We start from the raw sequence: 19,836 nt of genomic DNA, 5'->3' as shown, positions 1-19,836 counted from the left end.
AAAAATTACACAAAAGTAAAAAATATAGTAGAAAAAAATTAAAGAAAAATATTTTTAATAAAAATTGAAAATAAAAATGAATTTTTCTTTCTGTATTCAAGAAAAAGAAACAAAAAAGAGAAAAGAAAGGAAGAAAATTGAATAGTTGTACTGACTAACAGACTGAAATATAACTGAAATTACTTCATTTTCCCCTAGAAGTCAAACTATGAAGCACTTTATATAGTCTATCAGCTAAGCAGGAGGTGAGACTTGTGTTCTTGAAGAGCGAGGTTGGCCAAGTTGGGCGGGGCTTAGTGTAATGGCTCTGTTCTCCACTAGTCGGCGCTGCTTAGCTTACTGGGGTGGATTGTTGTGGGGCTTGTAGGTGTGTATGTACATGTGCAGGAGCGGTGAAAATGGCGCCACCCAGCTACCCAGTCTCTAGTATCGGAACTCTGTTCTCCCCAATCAGCAATCGCACACCCGTCCTTTGTTTAGGCTTCTGTCCACTCCCCACTTTTACATTGTCCATGACCAAGCCCCAGGCAGCACCTCCTCCCAAGTTTTGTCTCAGATGCAGCTGTCTTCCGTGGCCCCCCACTTCTGAGGGACTGCGGCTTTGACCCCCTCCACCCCTCACCAAGCAATGGTCGGGTGCTGGCCACATCCAGAAACGCTTGTGGGACCATGCTGCTGCTGATGCCCAGAGACTGCGGCCAGGTGCCAGCCTGCCCAGAAAAAGTTCACAAGACAGTGTAGCAGCAGCACCTCAGGGATTATGGAAAATCAAAACACACATCTGGCACCAGTCTTCACCCTTAATGACCTTGTTCTAGCACCAGAGAATGTGGCCGTTCTCCAGGGTCTGCTGGGCCCAGGTGGCCTCACAGCCTCTATCAAATGTCCTTCCAACAGTGGAGCCACTTCTCCCTGTGTGGCCTGAGAGCCTCCCGGGCCCCACTCTGCTCCTGGGGATTCGCCCTTCCCACCAGAGCACCGCCGGGTATCGAGCTGCAGAGTTTCAGACTCTGCACTCCCTGTTTACAGTCTTAATGGAATTTAAACCCTCTCCTTTATTCTTTCTCCCTTTTTAGTTCAGTCCCTGAGGCTGTTTCCAACTTTCCACCTTCTCTCCAGCTGCTTTTGGGGAGGGGCGTTTTCCCCATATTCTCCCCCCATCTCCATCCTTTCTCTGCACACAAAAGTGACTGCCTGTCCTCTGTGGCTTCTGTCTCCCCCGGTTCACCTCTCCGTGCTGCATCCTGCTGAATTCTGTGGTTCATATTTTGCAGATTGTTGTATTAATCTTCAGATCAGTGTTCTAGGTGTGCAGGATGGTTTAGTGTTGGTCTGGCTGTATTTCGTGGACGCGAGACACACAAAAAACTTCCATGCTGTTCTGCCATCTTGGCTCCTCCACCAAGACTATACTTACCCTTAACTGTAATAATATACTGCCTCCCCAGGAAGGGGGGAAATAGTACTTTCATAACCTTCTAGCTGTGAGATCATAGTCTTTTAGAGTTAAAAGGAGCTTTGGAAAACATTTACCTCCAATTCTTCCTGAATATGATGATGAATGTAATCATGATGAAGACAAAAGCTAACAGTGGCAAAGCCAATGTCCACCCGAAATTCAAGACTCACTCCACTCCTGATTCCAGACTATAGACATGTCACTGGGATGGGACTTCCCAGCCAGAGACTACATTTCCCAACACCCTTTGTATTTGGGTGTGACAACATCACTGATTTCTAGCCAATAGGATGTGAAGGGAAGTGATGTGCACCATTTTCCAAGATGGCCCATATAAACTTCCCTCACGGGACTCTGCCTTGTTCTTTTCTCTTTCCATTTGGCTAAAATGGAAAGGACTCTTGGATGACCTTGAAAGCTGTGTATGGTAGATAAAGAAGTCTCCATCAGCCTGAAGTTGGAGGATAGACACCATTCAAACCAGTTTTCTCACCCTCTGTGGATACATAAGTGGGAAATTAACCACTCTTGTGCTAAGCCACAAACATTTTGGAGTTTCTTTGTTACAGCAGGTACTGTTACCTTGGTTAATGCTATCAGTCTGACTCTCTATCAGCTTGCTAAATGGCTTCTCAGAAAGTACCGGTCTTATTCAGAGTTACAGATGAGGAGAATTGAAATGGAAAGTTGTTTTTCCCCCAATACTATCACTGCTGATTCTTGTCTCCCTTCCCATCCTTCCTCAAGACAAAATGGCTAGATTTGATTATGACAACAGACAAAATAGCACCTACCTCAGGCTTAGTTTGGTCAATCCCTGTTAGGAAGAGCAGATGGGCCAGGAAGAGACAAATGGAAAGCTGCAGGTGGAGGAAGGTGCTGGTGTTCTGGATGGGTTGGCACAGGAGGAAGGTGAGGGCTGCCAGGAGGAGGCACAGCAGAGAGAGGCTCAGCCCCACATAGGTGATCATAGTCAGCACAGGATCCACCTATGAGCCAAAGTGAAGAATCTGTTATAGTTTCCAGCTCTGTGCTTATGTGCCTGATGGAGAGTTATATGGGTGTCCCAGTTCAGTCTCTCCAACAACTGACTTAATCTAAGAGTTGATATTCCCATCTTCAAAATGGGTGCATTTACCACACAAGGTTATTGAAAACCCAAAACAACTAGCCTTGTGCTGTTCAACAGAAATATGTGAGCCACATGTGGAATTTAAAATTTTTTAGTAGCCATATATTTTAAAATGTGAAAAGAGGGCGCCTGGGTGGCTCAGTCAGTTGAAGGTTGACTTCAGCTCAGGTCATGATCTCACAGTTTGTGTAGTTTGAGACCTGCATTGGGTTCTGTGTTGACAGATCAGAGCCTAGAGACTGCTTTGGATTCTGTGTCTCCTTCTCTCTCTGCCCCTCTACCCCCCTCAAAAAATGAATAAACATTAAAAAAATGTTTAATGTGCAAAGAATCAGCTCCAATTAATTTAATAGTGTATGTTCAAAATATTATCAGTCCAATGTACTATATATAATATGACCAATATAGCAAAAGTGTAATCAGTTTAAATTACAATCAATGTAAATAAACTATTAATGAGGTCTTTGGTATTTTTTTCCACATTAAGTCTTCAAAATCCAGTGTGTATTTCATGCAGAGAGAGAGGGAGACACAGAATCAAAACAGGCTCCAGGCTCCGAGCTGTCGCACAGAGCCTGACGTGGGGCTCGAACCCACAAGCTATGAGATCATGACCTGAAGGGAAGTCAGACGCTTAACTGAGGCACCCAGACACCCCCAGATCCTATTATTTTTGATGATAGAAGTGAAATGAAGTCCTGCCAATGAAGTTGTGTTTAATGGAAAAACATTTCACACTGCTTCTTAATTTAAATAAATTAAAATTAAATAAAATTTAAAATTTAGGGAGGGGCACCTGGGTGGCTCAGTCAGTTGAATATCCGACTCGATTTTGGCTCAAGTCATGACCCCAGGGTCATGGGATCAAGCCCTGACCCATGCTCAGCACAGAGCCTGCTTAAGATTCTCTCTCTCTCTCTCTCTCTCTCTCTGCCCCTCTCCCTTGCTCACACACTCTCTAAAATAATTTTTTTTAATTAAAAATTTGGGGGGCAACTGGGTGGTTCAGTTGGTTAAGCTGACTTCAGCTCAGGTCATGATCTCACAGTTCGTGGGTTCAAGCCCCATGTCAGGCTCTGTGCTGACAGCTCAGAGCCTGGAGCCTGCTTCAGATTCTGGGTCTCCCTCTCTCTCTCTCTGCCCCTCCCCTGCTCACACTGTTTCTCATTCTCAAAAATAAACATTAAAAAAAATTTGGTTCTTCAGTGACACTAGCCACGTTTCAAGTGCCCAATAGTCACATGTGGCTGTGATCTTATTGGACAACAGGGCTCTCCAAAGCCATCTGAAGGTTGGGATTTATTTGTTTTGTTCTTTGCTGTATCCTCAATGCCCAGAACAGCATCTAGCATATAATAAGCAGTCATACACGAATTTGTTGAGCGAATAAAATGAGGTCATGCATTTAAATGTGCAATATAATGCATGACCTCATTTTATCATGCAGTCCTACAGTAACTGTTCAATAAATGAGAGCTAAAAAATGTTTTGTGATACAGTAACTGTTCAATAAATGAGAGCTAAAAAGAAATAGGGGAAGAAATAAGGCAAATTTCTTTAAACGTGGCTTATCGTAGCTGTAGTTGGGACCTGGGAAGTTGAAGGAGCTATGCTTTTTCGTTAGTGATAGTCAGTGGCTTTCCTTCCCATCTGACCAGCTGTAACCACTGCTTGCAGAATAATGGATGTTTGATTCCAGATCATCTTAGATTCCACCCAACTGTCCAATGTTTGACAGGGGCTGACAATCCAACTGTCCAATGTTTGAAGGATTTACCTGATAGCTTGAGCTTACTCTGCTCATGCCCATGGAAATGCCAAAATTAACAACCCCTGGGTGCAGCTTTCAACCAATGCCTGAGAGGAGGTGGTGTATAAATACCCCTGCTCTCCCGCTGTTCAGTTAGGATGACTCAGGTGTGTCTCCTACACTGATTCCCAGAATACTCCAGAAGGAATTAAGTTCCAGATGCCCACGGTGGTAACTGGCTTGATAATGCTGTCCACATTAGCTTGATTTTTTTTCTTTTCTCATTTCACTTCCCCAGTCCCTTTACTGGTGCTTCCTGGAATTACCTCTCAAGGGAGCCACTGCCACTTGATTCCTTATCTTAGAGTCTCTTTCTAAGACATGGAGAGGACGACCTCACCCTTTGTAGGACACAGACTCCAGGAGGGGGCCATGAATCTTGGTACCTTGGGAACAAGAGCCATGAGAACAGCAAAGCTGGAAAGGTGGAAGCATTTGCATCGGGTGTGTGAATCGTTGCTGCCCACATGAGAGCAGCCCTCCGTTGACCAGGCGCCCCCCTCCTCTGATGCATTCCAGGAGACACAGAAATATTTTGCTCTTGCACCACCAGGCTGGAAAGAGAATAGCATGAGAGTAGAGCTCTTTCTGGTTTGATTATCTCAATTTTATAGGTTAGTCATGGATGCATTGCTTTGGAAACTGGAATCAGAGAAAATCCTATCGTGGAGAACACTTGTGGGGAAGACTTTCATATGACCACATTTACTGTGGGGTTTATTCTTCATTTATTCTGCCATTCTCTGGTCATCTCAGAGCCCCAGGGACTGACCCTTATGAACTGCTTTACCCACGTTCCTTGTCGTTGGGACAACCAGTGAGAGGTACCAGTGAGAAGTCCTTAGATGAAAGGAGGAGGTCAGGTGTTTTGCTAGATGCTTCTTCTGTTCCAGGATGCCTCCATCTCCAGCAGGGCAACCCTCCAGCTTTCCTTGGGCTCAATAATTCTCACCCTTCCATTGCCTTTTGAGGCTTAAATATGATAATAACTTCCCTTGGTGGCAATCTCTGGGTGCCTTAACATTTCTTGTTGGTTCTCTTAACTCTGAATAAGCAGAGTTGGATTCAGTTTCTTGCCAGAACCCTAATAACATACCTCTTTGAGGTAATGCACAGAGATCCAGCCCTGGAGTTTGCTCACCTGTATATTTTGGAAGGTCAGGAACACAGGTTCAGAGAGATATACTTTTTCCTTCATACCAATGGTGCCACTTGTGACACGAGAGTTCACTTTCATCCCCTGTGTCCCTCTTCCATCATTAAAAAAAGATCCATTCAGAATATCCCCAAGAGATTGATAAGTGATAAGTGCAACTGCACTTCTATCTGAGAAAACAGAAGAGAAATCGCTTTAGAAAGCATCCATATTATGGGAAATTGGTACACTAGTATCTTGTGTGAGAGTCATAAGGCAAATGTTACATACAGTCAAAATTGCCCTTGGAAAGCTCTTATGTTGCCCCATCAATACATTATGTGTGGTTTCGGGTATAGCACTTTGTATATGTAGTACATATTAATACACATACAAACATAATTAATACATATCAAAATGCACCACACATAAGAGATATACATGCAACATATCCAGTGATGTATTGTAAAAATATACATGAGCACTTAGATATCAAAATCAGAGCCATGAGGCCAGATGTTTGTCCTCAGAAAGGCAGGTGGCACTCAGGTAGGATGAGGAAACCACACATTCCCATTGTCCATCTCAAGCTCACTCTGGGATATCCAATTTAGAAAAGTATGGGAAGATATGCAGGATGATGCATTCTATTTAATTCATTCTCTCATTCTTCCCTCTTTCTGTTTCTCTCTCTTTCTCTCCCTCCCATCCTCTTCCCCTCCTTTTTTCATGCAAAAAGAATTTAATTCACAGAAGGTAAATGCACATATGATGCTCTGTAGCATGATGTAGTATTTCTTTTTTAAGGTTTATTTATTTATGTTGAGAAAGAGTGCATGTGAGCATGAGTCGGGGAGGGGCAGAGAGGAGACAGAGAATGCCAAGCAGGCTCCATGCTGCCATCACAGAGCCTGATGCAGAGCTTGATCCCATGAACCATGAGATCTTGACCTGAGCTGAAATCAAGAGCTGGACGCTTAACTAACTGAGCCACCCAGGTACCCCACATGATGTAACATTTCTTAAACTGAAATTATTCATCAGCCACCATCCCAGTTTTAGTCAAATCCACTTACCACCTATATTATTATTTACTCCATTTAAAAAATCAACTCATTTTAAGATCTTTTCTCTCTCCCTTCTCCATCAAACAGCTCATAATAAGGAGTGAAGATTAATCACTGTGGAAAGCTGGGGGTTTTCTGAAGAAAATGCAGCTGGTATTTCACCCTCTCCAGAGAACCAGGCCTTTCTCTTTGAAATATTTTTTCATGCATTCATTCATTAATTTATTCATTCATTCATTCAAATATTTATTGAGCATCGAGTGTGTGCCAGATAGTGTTTTAGGCATTATGATACAACAATGAAGAAAAGAGGCTGAGTTCCTGCCATCAGAGAGCTGATATTATAGCAGGAGATGAGCAACAAACTAATTAAGAAAATATTACATAGTGTGGATTCTGTGCGGAAATTTAAATAAGATGATGGAATAAAGGAGGGGTGGCAAACTATGACCTGAGAGTCAAATCCAGCCTACCACTGGTTGTTGTACATAAAGTTTTATTAGCACACTATCATACCCTTTTATTTACATATCGTCTATCACTGCTTTCCCACTACAACGTCAGGCTTGAGTAGTTATAACAAAGATCACCTTGCCTAAGCAAGGCCAGGGAAACAAAAGCAAAAATAAACTATTGGGATTTCACAAAATAAAAAATCTCTGCACAGTGAAGGAAACAATCAACAAAACTAAAAGGCAACCTACAGAGTGGGAGAAGATATTTGCAAATGACATATCAGATAAAGGGTTAGTATCCAAAATCTATAAAGAACTTATCAAACTCAACACCCAGAAAATAAAATTCACTTAAAAAATGGGCAGAAAACATGAACAGACATTTTTCCAAAGAAGATATACAGATGACCAACAAACACATGAAAAGACGCTCCACATCACTCACCATCAGGGAAATACAAATCAAAACCACAATGAGATACCACCTCACACCTGTCAGAATGGCTAAAATGAACAACTCAGGCAACAACAGATGTTGGTGAGGATGTGGAGAAAGAGGATCTCTTTTGCACTGCTGGTGGGAATGCAAACTGGTGCAGCCACTCTGGAAAACAGTATGGAAGTTCCTCTAAAAGTTAAAAGTAGAATTACCCTATAATCCAGCAATTGCACTATTAGGTATTTACCCACAGGATACAAAAATACTGATGTGAAGGGGTACATAATAGTTAAATCACAAAAAGAGCCCAAATGCCCACTGACTGATGAATGGATAAAGAGGATGTGGTGTGTATGTGTGTGTGTGTGTGTGTGTGTATAATGGAATATTAGTTATAAGAATGAAGAATGGAATCTTGACATTTGGAAAGACGTGAATGGAGCTACAGTGTATTATGCTAACAGAAATAAATCAGCCAGAGTAAGAAAAATACCATATGATTTCGCTCATATGTGGAATTTAAGAAACAAAATAGATGAATACAGGGGAAAAAAGAAAAAAAGAGGGGCAAACCATAAAACAGACTCTTAACTATGAAAAACAAACTGAGGGCTGATGGAGGAAGGTGGGCAGGGGGATGGGTTAAATGGGTGATGAGGATTAAGAAGGGAACTTGTGATAAGCACTGGGCATGTATGTGATGAGTCACTGAATTCTACATCTGAAATTAATATTACACTATATGTTAACTAACTGGAATTTAAACAAAAACTTGAGAAAAAAGATTTACTACCTGGTCCTTTCACAGAAAAAGTTTGCCAACTCGTAGTACAGAGGAAGACTGGGGGACGATTTAAAATAGGGTGATTATAAAGTACTTCTCAAGGGAAAGAGCATTCAAGGTAATAATCATCTGCCACCTGCAAGTGCTGTCTTTTCAGACCATCATATGGAAACCAAGCATACATCAGCCTGTCCCTTTTAAGGAAGCATGTCAAGGACACCTGTATGAACCTCAGTGTGTCATAAAGTACACACACCAAGTGTGTCCCTCAAATTGCCTGGTTAGTGACCACCATGTAGAGTCCCCCCTGCCTCAAAAACTTTAAGTCCCCACCTCCTGCCCCAGCCACCTGGAAATGAGACAACAGCGCCTAGAATTTGGAGGTCAGGAGAATCCAACTTGAACACAGTACCTCCTATGGTTCCTTTGAAAGCATCAGTACAGTTGATATCCATAGTGTTATTTCCAGCCTCCAGAAGAGTCTTCTCACTTGTGTCATTGCACCTCTTGGTTTCATAAACTGGAAACATTAAGAGAGTCCTGCTTTGTTCACTTCTCACACATATGAAATTTGTTGAAGAACTAACTCCCTTCTTTGAAAGGCACCCTACTGGTGATTTCCTTTTCTGTATACAAGGTAGGCCAGATGGCACTCCCTTCCACATCTCTGGCTGATAGGGATGAGATGGTCAAAATGAGCTAAGCAGCACGCACTGGCCACAGCCACCCAGGGGAAGAGAGGAGATGGCCATGCTTCCTGAAGCTGGAACTAGGGTGAGCAATCTCAGACTTTACATACAATATTTAAAGATCAGGGTGTTGTATGGAAACCAATTTGACAATAAATTTCATATATTGAAAAAAATATTTAAAGATCAAAAAATTTTAAATCATCTTATACTGGAGTACCTGGTAATGGGGGGGGGGACTTACTTTTTTTAAGCAAGAGAAGCTAAACATTTAAAAGTTTTCCCAGAAAAGTCACTTTGGAACAGGTCTGCATTTGGGAAAAATCCCTTGAATTCTCCATGTCACATAAACACATAAACACAAAGTCTGACAAAAGATCACACTCATAAAATTTTTTTGGTCATAAGGAAAATGCTCTGTTTCTTACCTATACCAAGCGTAGCATTCTCATACTTTCCTGGAAAAGCTAAAGTCTCAGTCCATATGATCAGTTCCATGTCTTGAAGTACTTGGGTCGCCACTTTTGCAATGTGATTTTTGCTCCCATTGTTCACCAGAATTTCCTTGCAAAGAAATAAAGCTAATTAGGTAGACTCGTACTAGAACTTAAGAAAGCAGGAATTTACTTGAGTGTGGTTGGGTGAGCCTAGAAGGCAAAGCTCTGTGCTTTCAACCTGGAGCTTGTCTTCTCATTTATCATGCACAGCCCTGTGAAGGGAGAATCATTCACTCCATTGTATTTATGGGAGCACGAGGGCCTAAAGGGTGAGGTGTCTGAAACTCACGAAGAGTGCTTTACAGAGGAAGACAGGGATGGAAGTGATGATAGGGGTGGAATGAAACTCGAGATGTCTGGTGCTGGTCTTTGAACAACAGCTGAGGCACTAAAAGCCTTTCCCATGGTTTCTCAATTTCTATTAACATTTGGAACCAGATAATGTAGCATAACAGCATGCCTGGTCTCTACCCACTCAATGCCAGTAGCACCCTAGTTGTGACAATCAGAAATGTCCCCAGACGTTTTCTGAGGTACCCTGGGAGAGAGGACAAAATCATTCCTATGTGACAGCTGGTGTGTCCTAAACCAGAGGGAACACTGGCAGAGGGAACCATGGTAGTTATTTAAATGAGAGAATAACATGGAAAGATTGGCCAGATGTCTCCCAGACCTAGGCTTCACTTCACTCACCTGAGTGCCCCTTGAGACCTGTATCTCCTCACCAGTGGCCTCTGAAAAGAAAAGTAGCCATTGAGTGGGATGTGGGAGATAACATGCCTAGCTCACATCTCTCTTCCAAACACTCTCAAGTTGGGTCTTTCTCTGATGCTTCCCATCCTTGCCCAAGTCCCCTCTAAGAAGTCTCAAATATCTTCTACAGAATTTAAAAGAGAATTAGGGTGGAGCCTCCAGTTCAATAATTCAGTCAATAGTATTTTTTGCACAGCTACTAAAAGCCAAGAACAGTATTGAACCTTATGGGTAGAAGTTGATAAGGAGACAAAGAAGTTTGAAGTCTGGTGGGAAAGTCACTAGGTTAATGAAAAAAAATGATTAAGTCATCGCAAGGTACCAGCATGTTCTTAATAGGATGAGATATCTTGGGAGTGCACAGAGAAGCTCCAGCACATGTGGGGTGCAGAGAAGGCTTCCTGAAGGAATGGGTATTAACTGGGCTAATATTATACAAGCAATAATAGTACGGGCAGTTGTATACACAACATGGTATATAAAGTGCCTTAATACACACTATTTCGTGTAAAGAAACACAGAAGGTTCCAGAACAGGGTCATGTGACTTAATATTTATTGAGCCTTCCTAGGTACCTAGCACTGCACTGAGTATTTTACACACCTTAATAATCAAAATGGGTACGTGAGGTGTGTTAGTTTCCTAAGGCTGCTGTGATAAAGTACGACAAACTGGGTGGCTTAAAACAATAGAAATGTGCTTTTTCATGGTTCTGGAGGCTAAAAGTCCAAAATCAAGGGTTATTGGCAGGGCCACACTCTCTCCGAAGGTTCTAAGGAGGATCCTTCTTTGCTTCTAGCTTCTGGTGGTTGCAATCTTCTCTGTTCCTTGGCTCGTGGCAGCAGAACCCCAGCCTCTGTGTCTGTCTTTGCATGTCTGAGTGTATGTGTCTCTACATCCAATTTCCCTCTTTCTTTTTTTTTTAAAGTTTATCTGTTTTTGAGAAAGAGAGAAAATGTGTGAGTGGGGGAGGGGCAGAGGGAGGAGGAGAGAGAGAATCCCAAGCAGTCTTTGTGCTGTCAGCACGGAGCCCAGTGCAGGGCTTGCTCTCATGAACCACAAAATCACGACAGGAGTCAAAATGAAGAGTCAGGTGCTTAACTGACTGAGCCACCCAGGCACCCCCAAATTTCTCTTTTCTTATAAGGATAGCAGTCATATTGGATTAAGGGCCCACCCTCATCTGGTACGACCTCATTTTGATTTTATTAGATATGCAGAGACTTTCTTTCCAAATAAGATCATGTCTCTAGGTTCCGGATAGGCATAAATCTGGAGAGATTCTGTTCCACCCAGTACATGAGATAAGCAGGTGTCTGAAGGGACTCTCAGTGATCTCTGCCATTTGGATCCCTCCTCCCCTGATCAGACCCCTGCTAATGAATAGAACTCAGCAAAAGTGATAGGATGTCACTGCTGAGACTGGGTCATAAAAGACTTCAACTTCTCTTTCATTTGCACTCTCTTTCCAGCTATTCTTATGTGCTTGCTATAGCAAAGCAAGCCAGAGAGGCTGACAGCTTCTCACCAGCCACCAGAAAGGGACTGAGGCCTTTAACCCAGTAGCCTTTAAAAAACTGAATCCTGCCAGCAGCCACGTGAGTGAGCTTGGAAGCAGATTCGCCCCCAGATTCACCTTCAGATGAGACTGCATCCCTGCCCAACACTTTGTAGCTGTGAGAAACCTTGGAACAGAGGACCCAAGGGAGTTATGTCCAGATTCCTGGCCTACATACACTGTAGGAAAATAGGTGTTCTTTTAAGTCATGACCACTGGGGTAATTTACTATGCAGCAACACATCACTCGTACAGTAGGTGTTATTGTTATTCCCATTTACAGGTGAGGCATATAGAAGTTAGGGCATTACGCAAAAGTCATCTGGTTCAGTGGTAGAGTCAGAAGTCCAATGTATTGAACTCAAAACAAGAATGAGCATATTCTGGTGAGCGAGAGCCAGGTTCTTGTGTCAGAGAAAGTTACAACAAAGGACAGAGGGAAGGCTAGAGCAAGCCATGATGGATGAGAATTGGAGGTGTCCATGTGAACTTGCAGGGTTTAGTACATAGACAGATAAATATAGAAATTGAATTTAAAGTAAGCAGAGGAGAGGGGCGTCTGCGTGGCTCAATCAGTTGAGCATCTGACTTTGACTCAGATCATGATCTCACGGTTCATGAGTTCGAGCCCCGTGTTGGGCTCTGTGCTGACACCTCTGAGCCTGGAGCCTGTTTCAGATTCTGTGTCTCCCTCTCTCTATACCCCTTCCCTGCTTGCTCTGTGTCTCTCTTGCTCTCAAAAACAATAAACATTAAAAAATTAAAAAAAATAAAGTAAGCAGAGGAGAAACAAGTAGGGAAGTCCAGCAGAAAATCAGAGATGTCATTTTGGAAGCCCAGGAAAGAGACCCAGACAGGAGACTTACTCTTACAAGGCAGCTACACAGGGATGACGATTGGTGCTGGGGGCTTGGGTGGTGCCTTCTGAGAAAAGATTACCAGGGACAACAGGGGGGATGCAGGACGAGGGCCAAGACATATCTGTTCTCTTACCCTGGCCTGAAATGAATGGAGCTTTCGAAGTCTTCCCTCACCCCTCCTTTTTTTCCACAGTGGAAAGAGTATTTGGAAATCCTTACCATAACACTCTTTATAATCTAATTTAAATAAGCCAGCCACAAAGTTGAAGACAGAATTTGGGATACAGCTGCAGTAGTAACTTCCAATTTCATTTCTGCAGTAGGATTTCTTCTTGCACTTTGCCAGACCAGTCTCACACTCATCGATATCTGCAGATCAAGAGGAAACATCACTTTTTTTGTTCTCAAACTATACCATCCTCCCTTGTACATGGAGTCTCAACTATCCAGCATCATTTATAAACAACACCTGTTCTTGGATAAGATGACTCAGTATCATAGAGGTGATAGTTCTTCTCAAGTTAATTTATAAATTAACTAGTGAAAAACATCTAGCCGGACTTTAAGGAGTAAGGTAGTGGATACAATCATGTAAGAATAGCCAGAAAAACTCTGCAGTGAGGATTTGCCCTACTAGATGCTAAAATACACTTTAAAGCCTCAATAAAACGAGGGTTGGTGCATGAACCAAGAAGTGCAATGGACAAAAGTCCAGCAACAGACACTAGTGCATATGGAGCTTTGATGATGGTGGTATGTCAAAACACTGAAGGAAGGAGGAGTGGTTCTTTCAATGCTTGGATCACACAGTTTGCTATATCAACTTAAAACACACAGCAAGGAGCAAGGGGAAAGAGATAGGGCAGGTGCACATGCCTTTAAGAAATGGTACAAGTGAAGCATAAGGCTCATCTTTTGCTACCTAAGTCCTGGCACGTGCAATATTCACACATCCTGCATCTATCTGCCACATCTATCTGACGGACCAGAGTTGAGACTCAAGCAAAGGGACTCACAGATGGAAGGTGCCCTGAGCCAATCAATGACTCACACTTGTTCTCTCTGTGGGGAGGACTCAGGACAAGCACACTTAGCCAAAAGCTGCAACTTGCCTATTAGTCTATTGTGGGTTTTATTGGTCTAGGGGTGTGTGTGTTGGGTAGAAGGTACATGGGCCAGAATGGTTATCACTAATGAGTAACTGAGTTAAGACCTCATAAGTATTAAGTGCTTATGTATATTTTGTTTATATTGTACATCTTGGGCATCAAATGCCTCTTATTTATGTGCTATGAACATTTAGCACCTACGTTCTTTGAGTATATTTATTATTTCATGAATACTGTTGTTCTCTCCATTCCATTCTATGTTTAACGCACACATGTTCTACCCACTAACTACTTACAGCTATTTTTTTTTAAGTGTTTTTATTTATTTTTGAGAGAGAGAGAGAGCATGAGCGGGGAAGAGGCAGAGAGACGGAGACAGAGGATCCAAAGCTCACTCAGCACTGACAACAGAGAGCCTGACGTGGGGTTCGAACCCACAAACCATGAGATCATGACCTGAGCCAAAGTCAGATGTTCAACCAACTGACCCACCCAGGCACCCCACTACTTATACCTATTTTGACACATCTTATGCATTTCACATATCCCATTGGATTTTTTTCTGTCTTCTGCCGCAGAACCAAATAGTCTCAAACAGTCTAACAAGTGCACATTTTACCTTTGTACATTTCCCTTCTTTAAACGGGGTTCCCCTTCATCCTGGTTCTGGATCTTATTAAAAAATAAGATAAAATGAGACCTGGATCTCATACAATTCTTAAGAATAAACTCTACGTGGATCAGAGATTCAAATGTAAAAATGGAGCCATACAAATACTAGAATTAAACAGAGGTGAATTCTTTGATCTCAGTGTAGGGGAAAACATTTTAATGAAGACTTAAGTGCCTTAGTAAATTTGCCTATATAATTTTTTTAAATTAGTTGCATGGCTAAATAAAATACATAAACAAAGTCTAAAGACAATTGACAAACACGGAGAAAATATTCTCTGTGTATACTACTGACAAGGGACCCAGATCTCTAACCTATAAAGAAATAAAAAATTGGGAGAAAAAGAAACACTCAGTAAAAAATATAGGGGAAAGATGTGAACAGAAATTCAGAAAGAAGATACAAAAATGATCCTCTAACATAAAATGTTCAAGATTGTTCATAATTAGGGGCACCTGGCTGGCTCTTGATCTCAGGGCTGTGAGTTCAAGCCCTACATTGAGCATAGAGATGACTTTAAAAATTGTTTCATAATTAGAGATGACCATGAAAAATCTACTGAGATACCATTTCTCACCTAGCATACTGGCAATGCATTCTGAAAACATGTTCTGTCGGCAAGATGGTGGGGAGACAGGTGCTTTCATGCAATGGTGATGGGAATGTCAATTGGTACAACTCTCCTGGAATTAAATTTGGGGTAGCTAATCAAGGTACATATGGATTTACCTCTTAACTAAGCCACCTCACCTCCAGGACTCTACCCTGAAGACACATCTCCCACAAATATTGGAAAGAGCCTAAGTATTCAACTAAAATGCCCTCACACACAGAAGAGGGTTGAATAAACTATGGTTTACCCACACAGCTACGTAAAAGAGTGGGGAATATCTCTACATGAATTGGGAGTAATTTCTAGGATATACTGTTAATCAAGAAAAAAAAGCAAAGTGCAAAAGGGCATCTCTGGTGTCCTACCAAACGTGTCAAAGTCATGGAAGATGAGAAAAGGCCAAATATCTGTCACAGATTGCTGTCTCAGGAGCATGGCAACTAAATAGGATCCTGAAATGGTTCTTGAAGCAGGAAAAAAGGACAATGGGAGAAAAATTGGTGAAACTGGTAAAAAAAAAAAAGTCTGTGGTTTATTTAACACGATTAGACCAATATTAATTCCCTGGTTCTCATCATTGTAGTATGGTCATATTGTTAGCTAACCTTAGGGGAATTGGGCAAAGGGTAATACAGAATTCCCTGAGCTGTTTTAAAAACCTTTAAAAATAGATACATCCAATGTTTTATGATTCCACTTATAGGAGGTCCCCAGTGGAGTCAAATTAATGGAGACAGAAAGTATGATCATGGGAGCCTGGGGAGGGAGAATGGGAAGTTAATGTTCAGTGGGGACAGAGTTTCAGTTTTGCAAGATGAAAAAAGTCCTGGAGATGGAGGGTAGGGATTGTTGCACAACATTGTGAATATACTTAATCCCAGTGAACTGTACACTTAAGAATAGTTATAGTGACTCTCACCTGTCAGAATGGCTAAAATTAACAACACAGGAAACAACAGATGTTGGCAAGGATGCAGAAAGGGGAACACTCTTACACTGTTGGTGGGAACGCAAACTGGTGCAGGCACTCTGGAAAACACTGTGGAGGTTCTTCAAAAAGTTAAAAGTGGAATTACCCTATGAACCAGCAATTACACTACTATTTACCCAAAGGAAACAAAAGTGCTGATTCAAAGGGGCACAAGCATCCTGATATTTGTAACAGCATTATCTATAATAGCCAAGCTAGGGAAAGAGCCCAAATGTCCTCAGCTGATGGAGGGATAAAGAAGATGTGATATCTATATCTATATCTATATCTATATCTATATCTATATCATATCTGTCTATCTATATGATATATATATGTATATATATATATAATTATGCTAAGTGAAATAAGTCAGAGAAAGACAAATACCGTATGATTTCAGTCATATGTATAATTTAAGAAACAAAACAGATGAACATAGGGGAAAAAAGGAGAGGCAAACCATAAAACACACTCTTAATGACAGAGAATAAATTGAGTGTTGGTGGAGGGATGGGGGTTGGGGGATGGGCTAAATGGGTGATGGGGATTAAGGAGGGCACTTGTTGGGATGAGCCCTGGGTTTTATACATAAGTGATCAATCACTAAATCCTACACCTGAAACTGATATTATACTATACGCCAGCTAACTGGAATTTACATAAAAATTTGAAGAAAAAAACATACCAAAACAAAAACAAAAAATGTTTCACAAGTAAAAAAAAAAATATTTACAGTGATAAATTTTGTTGTGTATATTTTACAATTAAAAAAATTAATTTAAATAAATAAATCCAGTATTGTCTGATTTCACTCACAGGAGGTCCCTAGAGGAGTCCCATCCACAGAGACAGAGAGTAGATGGTGGGAGCCAGGGGTGGGGGAGGGGGTGGGGAGTCTGTGTTTCATGGGAACGGAATCTCGGTTTGGGAAGATGAATAGGTTCTAGGGATGGACAGTGGGGATGGTTGCACAACAATATGCATGTATTTAATGCTTCTGTAAGATACACCCCAAAATGGTTAAAGTGGTACATTTTACATTGCATATATTTTGCCACAATAAAATAGAGTAAATCCTAAGTCATCTACCATGGTTCGCTTTGCCTTCTGAATTTACACAACTCCACCAAGCCATTATCCATTTCTACTGGTCAGATATTCAGGAGTGGTTTTTGTCTTTGGTGTACTCAAATAGACCTCTAGAATTTGTGGAAATGAGAAAGGCTTATTTAGGCTGGAGCAGAAGGGAGCAGTGAAAAGGGAAACTGAAATACTAAGCTGGGGCCAGATCATGGAAGATATTGTCAAGATAGTAAGTTATTCATTTGTTCTCTTGGACTACACATTTTTATTGGGTCTCTGTTATGTGACATTATTCTCTGTCCTCAGCATACAGCAATGAACAAAACAGACATGGTCCCCACCCCTGTGGATTCTCAGACAAACAAACAAAAACCAGTGCTTGAGGGGGGTTCCGGAAGATGGCGGCGTAGGAGGACGCGGGGCTCACAGCGCGTCCTGCCAATCACTTAGATTCCACCTACACCTGCCTAAAGAACCCAGAAAACCGCCAGAGGATTAGCAGAAGGGAGTCTCCGGAGTCAAGCGCAGACTAGAGGCCCACGGAAGAGGGTAGGAAGGGCGGCGAGGCGGTGCGCGCTCCACGGACTGGCGGGAGGGAGCTGGGGCGGAGGGGCGGCTCGCCGGCCAAGCAGAGCCCCCGAGTCTGGCTGGCAAAAGCGGAGGGGCCGGACAGACTGTGTTCCGACAGCAAGCGTGACTTAGCGTCTGGGAGGTCATAAGTTAACAGCTCTGCTCGGAAAGCGGGAAGGCTGGAGGACAAAGGGAGGGAGAGCTGCTGAGCCCCCGGATGGCAGAGCTCAGCTTGGCGGGGAACAAAGGCGCCAGCGCCATCTCCCCCGCCCATCCCCCAGCCAAAATCCCAAAGGGAACCAGTTCCTGCCAGGGAACTTGCTCGCTCCCCGCAAACACCCAACTCTGTGCTTCTGCGGAGCCAAACCTCCGGCAGCGGATCTGACTCCCTCCCGCTGCCACAGGGCTCCTCCTGAAGTGGATCACCTAAGGAGAAGCGAGCTAAGCCTGCCCCTCCAGCCCCCGTGCACCTTGCCTACCCACCCCAGCTAATACGCCAGATCCCCAGCAACACAAGCCTGGCAGTGTGCAAGTAGCCCAGACGGGCCACGCCACCCCACAGTGAATCCCGCCCCTAGGAGAGGGGAAGAGAAGGCACACACCAGTCTGACTGTGGCCCCAGCAGTGGGCTGGGGGCAGACATCGGGTCGGACTGCGGCCCCGCCCACTAACTCCAGTTATACACCACAGCACAGGGGAAGTGCACTGCAGGTCCTCACCACGCCAGGGACTCTCCAAAATGACCAAACGGAAGAATTCCCCTCAGAAGAATCTCCAGGAAATAACAACAGCTAATGAACTGATCAAAAAGGATTTAAATAACAGAAAGTGAGTTTAGAATAATAGTCATAAAATTAATCGCTGGGCTTGAAAACAGTATACAGGACAGCAGAGAATCTCTTGCCACAAAGATCGAGGGACTAAGGAACAGTCACGAGGAGCTGAAAAACACTTTAAACGAAATGCAAAACAAAATGGAAACCACGATGGCTCGGCTTGAAGAGGCAGAGGAGAGAATAGGTGAACTAGAAGATAAAGTTATGGAGAAAGAGGAAGCTGAAAGAAAGAGAGATAAAAAAATCCAGGAGTATGAGGGGAAAATTAGAGAACTAAGTGATACACTAAAAAAAAATAATATACGCATAATTGGTATCCCAGAGGAGGAAGAGAGAGGGAAAGGTGCTGAAGGGGTACTTGAACAAATTATAGCTGAGAACTTCCCTGAACTGGGGAAGGAAAAAGGCATTGAAATCCAAGAGGCACAGAGAACTCCCTTCAGACGTAACTTGAATCGATCTTCTGCACGACATATCATAGTGAAACTGGCAAAATACAAGGATAAAGAGAAAATTCTGAAAGCAGCAAGGGATAAACGTGCCCTCACATATAAAGGGAGACCTATAAGACTCGTGACTGATCTCTCCTTTGAAACTTGGCAGGCCAGAAAGGCTTGGCACGATATCTACAGTGTGCTAAACAGAAAAAATATGCAGCCGAGAATCCTTTATCCAGCAAGTCTGTCATTTAGAATAGAAGGAGAGATAAAGGTCTTCCCAAACAAACAAAAACTGAAGGAATTTGTCACCACGAAACCAGCCCTACAAGAGATCCTAAGGGGGATCCTGTGAGACAAAGTACCAGAGACATCCCTACAAGCATAAAACATACAGACATCACAATGACTCTAAACCCGTATCTTTCTATAATAACACTGAATGTAAATGGATTAAATGCGCCAACCAAAAGACATAGGGTATCAGAATGGATTAAAAAACAAGACCCATCTATTTGCTGTCTACAAGAGACTCATTTTAGATCTGAGGACACCTTTAGATTGAGAGTGAGGGGATGGAGAACTATTTATCATGCTACTGGAAGCCAAAAGAAAGCTGGAGTAGCCATACTTATATCAGACAAACTAGACTTTAAATTAAAGGCTGTAACAAGAGATGAAGAAGGGCATTATATAATAATTACAGGGTCTATCCATCAGGAAGAGCTAACAATTATAAATGTCCATGCGCCGAATACCGGAGCCCCCAGATATATAAAACAATTACTCATAAACATAAGCAACCTTATTGATAAGAATGTGGTCATTGCAGGGGACTTTAACACCCCACTTACAGAAATGGATAGATCATCTAGACACACAGTCAATAAAGAAACAAGGGCCC

General features: G+C 42.5%; 1 protein-coding gene across 3 annotated transcripts in view; it reads right to left on the bottom strand.

Annotated features, from left to right (window-relative positions):
* Window positions 1–19,836, bottom strand: part of LOC109254230 (adhesion G protein-coupled receptor E4-like) — a 98,232-nt gene that overhangs the window by 64,188 nt on the left and 14,208 nt on the right. For all 3 annotated transcript variants that reach the window (XM_019427967.2, XM_019427966.2, XM_019427969.2), the window contains exons 5-11: window positions 12,858–13,007; window positions 10,161–10,201; window positions 9,399–9,534; window positions 8,694–8,801; window positions 5,543–5,727; window positions 4,788–4,955; window positions 2,254–2,448 (exon numbers count right to left, since the gene is read on the bottom strand). In XM_019427967.2, the coding sequence (XP_019283512.2) occupies window positions 2,254–2,448; window positions 4,788–4,955; window positions 5,543–5,727; window positions 8,694–8,801; window positions 9,399–9,534; window positions 10,161–10,201; window positions 12,858–13,007 (983 nt within the window). The remainder of the gene's footprint in view (window positions 1–2,253; window positions 2,449–4,787; window positions 4,956–5,542; window positions 5,728–8,693; window positions 8,802–9,398; window positions 9,535–10,160; window positions 10,202–12,857; window positions 13,008–19,836) is intronic.

The sequence above is a fragment of the Panthera pardus genome, unplaced genomic scaffold (genome assembly GCF_024362965.1).
Source record: "Panthera pardus isolate Hobbes unplaced genomic scaffold, ASM2436296v1 HiC_scaffold_8, whole genome shotgun sequence".
NCBI lineage: Eukaryota > Metazoa > Chordata > Mammalia > Carnivora > Felidae > Panthera > Panthera pardus.
The sequence above is the reverse complement of the archived record's forward strand: the minus strand, read 5'-3'. Positions and strand labels throughout refer to the sequence as shown.